This window comes from Gekko japonicus, unplaced genomic scaffold (assembly GCF_001447785.1).
Source record: "Gekko japonicus isolate JY-2015 unplaced genomic scaffold, Gekko_japonicus_V1.1 scaffold425, whole genome shotgun sequence".
Lineage (NCBI taxonomy): Eukaryota > Metazoa > Chordata > Lepidosauria > Squamata > Gekkonidae > Gekko > Gekko japonicus.
In genome coordinates, this window is record NW_015176464.1 from 659,098 (window position 1) to 667,592 (window position 8,495).

Sequence of the window (8,495 nt, forward strand, 5' to 3'; positions counted from 1 at the left end):
CTTTCTAGCTTAGAGGAGGGACCGCTGAGGACATGATGAGAGAAATGTTATAAGAAGAAGCCATGCATGGTATGGAGAGACTCGAGATAGAGACACACTCCCCCCCCCATTCATTTCTCATAACCTTAGCATTCAGAGCAAACGAGAGAAAATGATTCTTCAGCACATAATAGGGAGCTCACTGCCAGAATGGTCACTAGTTGACATGGTTTTAAATACAGGTTAGGCCAAGTCATGGAGGAAAGGTCTAGAAACGGCTGGCTATTGGCCGGGATGGATAAATGGAACCTCCATATTCAGAGAAAGCATCTCTCTGAATCTCAGGTGCTGGGGAGCCACAGCAAGAGACTTTTGTGCCCTCTCGCGAACATGGCTGGCCCCTGGAAAGAGGACGCAGGAGGACGAGGTGGCTTTTGGAGGTGACACTGCAGGGCCCCCTTCTCATGGTCACACACATGGCACGTTTGTGGCTCCATAACTATAGCATCAATGGATGGCATGGCTCCCATCATTCCCTGTGTGAATGGGCCATCCCAGACTGAAGGCTACTGCCAGAACTTCACAGACAAGCCTTTCTCATGGAATCACTTCATACACTCAACTTTTTCATCGCCATGTGCGTTGCACACAAAGGTTGTACATGCATGTTTGAAATGGCCTTTTTTTAGTATGACTGCCTATGGGAACAGATGCTGGCACTGGCTCGAATTTAAACACTTCTTCACTTCTAGGTGGGACTAATTCATGTTTGGCGCGCAGCTATGAATTCAATAAGGAAAACACAAAAGCACACACACACACCTCACTACCGGAGGAATTACATCTGCTTTTGTGTGCCCTTATAGGAGCTGCGGTGGCTCAAGTGGTTAAGACGCTGAACTGCAGGCTGTGGAAGGTCGGTAGTTCAGCAGTTCTAGACCTGGGTGCCGCATGACGGAGTGAGCTCCCGTTTCTAGTTCCAGCTCCTGCCAACCTAGCAGTTCAAAAGCAAGAAATTGCAAGTAGATAAAAAGGTACCACTTCAGTGGGAAGGTAATAGCGTTACGTGCGCCTTGGTGTTTAGTCATGCCGGCCACATGACCACGGAAACGTCTTCGGACAGCGCTGGCTCTTCTACTTTGAAAAGGAGATGAGCACCGCAACCCTAGAGTTGGATTCGACTGGCTTTGGAGCAAGGGAACCTTTCGAGCAAGGGAACCTTTACCTTTAAAGTGCCCTTGGTCGTAACTGACTTATGGCAAGCAACTAAGAGCGACCCTCGAATCCCTTGGTGGCCTCCCCATCCAAATGCTAGCCAGGGCGAAAGGTGACCCCTCCACCTTCCTAGATCTGCCTGGGCCACGGACAGCCCGTCACTGTCTTCGCCCGGGGACCTTCCCTTCGCCGCCGATGCTGCAGGGGGCGCAGTTGCTAAGCGAAGGGAGGCGCCTCTCTTGCTCTGAAGTCTTGCTTGTCATCGACGCACCAGGAAGAGGTTCCTGTAGTTCCGGTTGCGGTGGAGGTGGCTCTCGGCGGCCGCTTTCTGGGGAGGGTTTTTCCAAACCGGCGAGGAAGGGGACGGGAGCCTTTCCCCTCTTCCTCCCCTATGGCGGGCGGTACGAGCCCGGCGCCCTCCTCTCACCGCCGCCCCGCGCTCCGGGCAGCCTGAGCTTGGGCGACGAAGGCCCCGCCTGCCTGGACGTCAGCGACTTCGGATGTCATCTCTCCTCCTGCCACCGCACCGACCCGCTGCGCCGCCTTCACGCCCACAGGCAAGCGGGTCAGAGGCTGAGCCCCTGGGAGGAGGGCAGGAGGCCTGCTTGAGTGTGGCCTGGGTCACACGTGCGACGAATTAGTCTGTTGTGGTGTTTACGATGGGGTAGCAGGGCCCTGTGTTCAAATCCGTGCTTCGGCTGAAACTCACGGGGAGACCTTGGCCCAATCACTCACCCTGCTGTCCCTTACAAAGTTGTTGTGAGGATAAGATGTGGGAAGGGGACTGCCAGGTAGAAAAGTGATAAAGTTTCGAATGCTGGCTGTTGATGGTAGGATGCAGTTTCTTTCACCAGTTTATAGCGCCTTCTAAGCCTTTGGGACTCATGCTTTCATTATATGAATCCCATGTTTCTGGTGATACGTATGAGCCACAGCTTATGGTTGGTGGTTTTGGCTCTTCTCTTTTTTTATATTGGAGCCTTGCTATTTCTATTGGCTTTGATTGTTAACTGCTTTGCCTGTTGTAAAGTATAAACGTGAGAATAAATGTTTGCTTTTTAAATTGGTCTGACGCAAGATCCAATTAATGTTTGATATTAAGCATTAATAAGTACTAAACTTGCACTTATTTAAAGTCTTATGGACAGCAGCATAGCAAGAAGGAGGGCTTGTGTTTTAAAGCTTTTGTTTGTTTTGGAAAGGCTAGCAAGGAACAAGCCCTATGAATTTTTAGGCAGGGACTGTTCTGTAAATGAGATGATACTGGTACTACTGAAAAGGGCCTTATAGGAAAATACAACATTATGCTGATGGCCACACAGATCAGTGTCCCATTGAGGCTGCTCTGTGATGCACTATTGGATCAGACCAGTGGCCCATCTAATCTAGCATCTCATAGTAGCCAACCAGATGCCCCAGAAGGCTGACATACAGAGATGAAATTCTCCCACTGTAGTTATCTCCCTGCAACTGGTATATGGAGGTGCATTATGTCTGAAAATGGAGGTTCCATTTAGCCACAGCAATTTAATAACTATTCATGGGTCTCTCCTGTATGAATTTATATAGTTCCTTCTAAAAACCATCATTAGCTAGCACAATGTCCTGCATCACTGAATTCTGTAAGCTAACCATGCATTGTGTAAAGCATTCTCTCTGTGTGTTTTGGATCTGCTGCAGTGCCCATCACACCCAGAAATGCTCTTCTGCTCTCCCAGCACTGTTGCATTTTGAGAAAACTGATGTGAAGCTCAGTCCTGGGATGCAACCTGTTTAATGCATATGGAGAGCTTTTCTGTGCAGTGATTTTAAGGTGGTTTCTGTTAATTGGTGTATACCCCTAAAGTTTGTACCAGTCATCTCCTGAACGCAAATAACCGGCCTTAGGACTTCAACCTTGGAAGTTTTCAAAAGACTGAGACTAAGTTTGATCACTTTCATGTTTTTCAGGTGGAACTTGACTTCTTGTGGAACAAGTGTAGCCAGCTCAGAGTGCAGCGAGGAACTGTTTTCTTCTGTGTCTGTTGGTGACCAGGATGACTGTTACTCTCTACTGGATGACCAAGAGTTGACATCATTTGATTTGTTCCCCGAGGGTAGTGTCTGCAGTGATGTTTCTTCCTCTATTAGCACGTATTGGGACTGGTCAGACAGTGAATTTGAATGGCAGGTAAAATATTTCTGTTGTTTGTGGACTATGTGGAAAAAAACTGGCATTCCCACATTAACAGTTTGTAAAGGAGTTTTCCCCCACATCAGAATTAAATAACAGCGCTTTGTTCTTTAAGAGGGGCCATAGCTCAGCAATAGATCTTATGTTTTCTGTGCAGGCTATTCAGTGCTTTGTATCTCCATTGAAAAGGAAATTAGGTTGTAGGTGCAGGGAAGGACCTCTGTCTCAAACCCTTTAGGAGCTGCTGTCATAGTATGCTTGGACCAGTCATTCTCTCTCATCCCAACCCACACCACTGGTTTGTAAGGAAAAGAGAACCATATATTATCACCCTGAGTTCCTTAGAGAAAGGATAGAATAAAAATATGAGAGTGAGACTAGATGACCTAATTATAAGGCAAGTTCGTGTAACCCAACCCCAGATGTTTCTAGAGTAGAGGTTGTGGCTGCGCGCAGAAGATCCCCAGTCCAATCCCTGACATCGCCTGTTGAAGGATTTTGGGTTATAGATGTTCGGAAAGCCAGTTGCTAGTTAGAACAAGCAGTACTGAGTTGGGTGGACCGATTTTTTGACCAGTAAGGCACTTCTATATATTCATTTCTTATATTGAAAATTTGGTGTTCCATGGGTTGATATCATTATTGGAGCTTTAGACTGTATTGCTGTAGCTGGAAGTCTTGGTCTCACTTTTCTTTGTGTACTTTTGAAGTTGCCTGGCAGTGACGTTGCAAGTGGAAGTGATGTGCTCTCTGACATCATACCTAGTATCCCAAGTTCTCCTTGCCTTCTTCCAAAAAAGAAAAACAAGCACAGGAATCTTGATGAGCTGCCGTGGAGTGCAATGACTAATGATGAACAGGTAGGAACCTTGGTATTGGGAGACTCCAGAATACCTGAGGGGCAGGGACTGAATTTTCACAAATATGTTAATTTTTAAAAATTGCATACATAAACTGTAACTAGAACTAACTGTTTCCAAATTTTACAGAAGAAATTAAATTTTGCATTTTGGTCCCCCCCTTTTAATATTTGCATACAATGTATCCTTTGATAGTCTGAGTGTGATTCTGGGGACCTGCGTGCTGAGAGGTTTGTTTTTGAAATAGTTACTAACTACATGCCATTTTGTTTTCCTTAGGTTGAATATATTGAATATCTGAGTCGCAAAGTCAGCACTGAGATGGGCCTTCGAGAACAACTAGATATTATTAAAATTATTGATCCCACTGCTCAGATTTCACCTACAGATAATGAGTTCATTATAGAATTAAATTGCCTCACCGATGAAAAGCTGAAACAGGTACACTGAAATTGTGTGAGCATTCTGTAATCATAAGCATCTGTCTTCTGGTATGCATGATGTTGCTTCTTGTTCCTGGAAATGCCTAACAACTAGTAATCAGCTTTTCCAAGGCGTTGCCTTTGTTCCTGTCGTGGTTTCCGGGGGCATCTGTGGCTTGTCCTTCTGCAAAACTGTAAATAGCAGTGCTTAAAAGCTAGAATATAATAGTGTAGAGCCCACGTTTTCAGGTAGCTGGAGACTGGGAATACGCAAGAGGAAAGGCAGTGAATAAATATTTTAATGAATACATGAAATGAAAATAAATCCATCTTCCAGTCATGCTGCAGTTGCCTCCCTTGTGTACCTCTTGGATTTCAGCCATTTGTCTCATCTGGTTCTGGGTTCCATTTTAAAAGCAGTCTGGATAACAGGTGTCATTTCGATCTTTCCTTCCCTCCGTGTCCTACATTTAGGTCAGAAACTATATCAAAGAGCATGGTCCTCGGCAGCGGTCTGCAAGAGAGAACTGGAAGCGAAGTGGCTACAGCTGTGGGAGTGCCAGTGGTGTGAGCGGTGCCAGCGCGAGCAGCAGCAGTGCCAGCATGGTCAGCTCAGCAAGCAGTAGTGGTTCCAGTGTCGGCAACTCTGGTTCGAACTCCAGTGCGAACATGAGTCGGGCGCACAGTGATAGCAACTTATCTACAAGTGCTGCGGAGCGAATCCGGGACTCTAAAGTAAAGTTTCTGGTTTTGTGGTCCTTTGCATTAGAGACTTTTCATACCAAACAGGATTTTATTAGGGCTGCGCAACTACCTCTTTAGTCAGTTAAATAAGGACTACATTCTGTATGTTGCAAAAACTTAATGCCATTTTTTGAGGGTGGGGACCTAGGTCACTTAAATATAAGACAGCTTACTAAGTTAATACTGTCTGCCATTCATCAATGCAAGGATCTTTTGCTTTTCATTAAATTTTCAAATACTGAGATAGTTACTCACCTCAGTCCAAATGGCTTCAAAGTTGAACAAACTCTACAGTCATCAGTATTGTGGAAGATTCAGGTTTAGTGGGTGTGTTGACAATTTTAGCATAACTTTGTCAGCTGTCCCAGTTCTTCAGAGCTGGTGTACTTTTCTTTCATTCCTCCCCTCACCCATGTGGCATCTAGATGACATTGAAAGAGATATATTTAAGCTGTCTTTTTCATCCAACCTTGTTTAGGGAGGTGGCACACTTATTTGTGTTGGGCTCTTCAAATTGTTGTTATCCCAGCTGTGCGGAGAGAGAGGGGAACTTGTATTGTTAAAAGTTTACGTGGAAATAAATTGGAGCTGCATGTTGCACTGTTCTTCTGCAAAGAGCTGACTAGTGATTTCTTTTATTTTTGGCAGAAACGTTCTAAACAACGCAAGCTGCAGCAAAAGGCTTTGCGGAAGAGGCAACTGAAAGAGCAGAGGCAGGCTCGGAAGGAGAGGCTGAGTGGCTTGTTTCTTAATGAAGAGGTTCTTTCTTTAAAAGTGACGGAGGAGGACCATGAAGGAGATGTAGATGTCTTGATGTGACAGAGACGAACTTGTCAGTGTTCTTTCTAAGCCTTAAGCATATCTCATTGTTTACATACATACACTTCTACCAAAACTGGTTAGATGTGCGGCTCCCTATCCTCTGTTGTATAGCGATCCATATATTTTAGAAATATTAAATTTGCAGGTGATAAGAAGTCCAGAAGATATCCTTAAAAAAAAAAAAGTAGGGTAACATTTAATTTGCCTTTGCATGCCATTGAAAAAGGTTACATTTCCTCCTAAATTCTACTACAAGTGACAGAGTGGTAGAAGTCTTTTTCATCAGCAACAATCTATTCTCAACGATTTGATACTTTGTGTAAAAATAGCTTCTAGAATTGTTCTCCTTGTCTCACCGCTGCAGTTATATCAAATCATAATTCTACAGGAAGTTATTTAGATTTCCCAAAACTGTTACTGTGATTTCATTCTGTTCAGGGCTACCCTGTTTGTGTGGCCAGCCCTACGAACTAATGCAACCCAGGCGAGGGCTGTTATCAAGTGGCTTGCAAACTCAGTGTGTGGATAGCAAGGTTGCTTTCAGCATGATGGGTGGCAAGTGATGCAGGCTTGTCATTTAGACATGGTTTAAGTGGGATGCTGGCTGAGGCAGAAACTCTCACAGCATCTTGTTTAAATTGGGCTGCTATTTGTGCAAAGAAACTGCAGTGCGCGTGACTATTTTGCAGTGCAGTTTATAGGAGACATTGTGTATGCGTGAGTGCCAGTCCCATGTGTGAATGGTTTTTTCCCATGTCCAGTGTCAGGTTTAAATCAAGCTGCATAAAGCAACAGGACAGTCTGCAAAAAGGTAATTCTTCCCCCAGCCGCCTATATACGCATTTTTCTTTAGATGTTCCAAATCCATAGCATCATGTGCCTTAAAAGTAGAGACCTCTTGTTTAAAGTATTAGGGATATAGGGAGAAAATTGCAAAGTCGAAATAAAAGTTTCATGTTTTGCCGTACTTCCATTGATGTTCACCCTCTGAGCCCATCAAGCTTTTAAGGTTAAATGTTAGCCAGTGTCATCCTGTTAAATCTGAATTTCACAGTGAAAAGTGAGAGTTTCATCTTGACCCTGTGTCTGAGTGCTTTTTAAATAAAATGCACACTTTTGAAAAGTGAGAGTTTCATCTTGACCCTGAGTGCTTTTTAAATAAAAAGCACACTTTTCTGCTATAATGGCTACATTGATCGAATGCGGATAATACTGATTGAGTTTTTAGGAATACCATGTGGCAGTGCAACGTGTAAACCACTTAAGCAGGTTTCTTTGAAAGAACACGTGTACATTTTCAGTGGAGCTACCTCTATATTGCTCAACTTCCATAACACATGAATCTGTCCTTTAGGAGTGCATGGTGCATTGATAAACATAATTTCATTAAACACTGGATTTTTATGTTTATCTTTTTGGAAATTCTTTTCCTTGTATTTTAAATCAGTGTTCAGTCCTTGTGGTAACTCAAGCTTTGATTGGAAATATGGCTCCCTATCCTCTGTTGTGCCACTCAGGCAGACAGACACTCCCTTCCAATGATAGGAGATGTTGGGGGTGGATGCAAAGATAGAAAACAGGACTCTACCTTTTGGATCCGATCAGTTTGTTTCAAAGTATTTCACTAGTTACGTGCAGAGTACTTTGGAGAGATACAGCTTTGCAGGCTAAAACACAGTGTTAAAAAAGACCAGTGAGCATCTTTTTAGGAGGGGAGACAGAACTCTATTTCACAATTTAATTGGCCACAACACTTTGCATTTGCACTGTGTCTGTTTCTTTCTAAGCCGCCTTGCCTTTGATTTGAGCACATTGTGTGCTTTTTTTAAAAGCTAGGCTGTCTGTCTGAATTGGGCATTGTCATACCTTGAGCCCAATCGATGTTGTCAGTTCTAAAATGGAGCAAATTGCTTTTTGATGAACAGTTGTCTGAGAGGCAATATAGTGTTTTTTAAAATTCTATAGTGGATACTTATTATGCTTAGGAAGCCATGTTGGCCAGTAGACAGGGCCTGCTTGCTCTGTTTGTGTCATGTTTACCTTGAGCTCCATACAAGCTGCATAAGTATTTAATTTAAACAGTATAAGGAAGCAAAGAGTTTGATTGCATCCTTGGGAATGACTTCTCTAACAAGGCTTAGAAGGAGCACTGAAGACCTGCTTGGAAAAGGCCACTGTTCTCTTTAGTCTGATTATGTAGGAAGAGATCACATGACTTGCTTGTTCATACTTTGCATGTGTGTGTGTCTGCATCCAGTTTCCTCTTCAGCTAGAAATCTT

The 8,495-nt window shown here is 43.9% G+C and overlaps 1 protein-coding gene across 1 annotated transcript; it reads left to right on the forward strand.

Moving 5' to 3' along the window:
• The first annotated feature begins 1,389 nt into the window (after positions 1 to 1,389).
• On the forward strand, positions 1,390 to 7,317 carry FAM199X (family with sequence similarity 199, X-linked). Its single transcript, XM_015427048.1, has 6 exons — positions 1,390 to 1,751; positions 3,145 to 3,364; positions 4,078 to 4,227; positions 4,507 to 4,668; positions 5,124 to 5,384; positions 6,042 to 7,317. Exons 1-6 carry the CDS (start codon positions 1,390 to 1,392, stop codon positions 6,210 to 6,212), a joined length of 1,326 nt encoding a protein of 441 aa, XP_015282534.1. The 3' UTR covers positions 6,213 to 7,317.
• The last annotated feature ends 1,178 nt before the right edge of the window (positions 7,318 to 8,495 follow it).

Excerpts from the sequence above, each read along its gene's own strand:
- FAM199X (XM_015427048.1), top strand. The coding sequence starts at position 1,390 with ATGCTGCAGGGGGCGCAGTTGCTAAGCGAAGGGAGGCGCCTCTCTTGC. Across the intron at positions 3,365-4,077 it reads ACAGTGAATTTGAATGGCAG|TTGCCTGGCAGTGACGTTGC; the intron begins GTAAAATATTTC and ends GTACTTTTGAAG. Across the intron at positions 4,228-4,506 it reads CAATGACTAATGATGAACAG|GTTGAATATATTGAATATCT; the intron begins GTAGGAACCTTG and ends TGTTTTCCTTAG.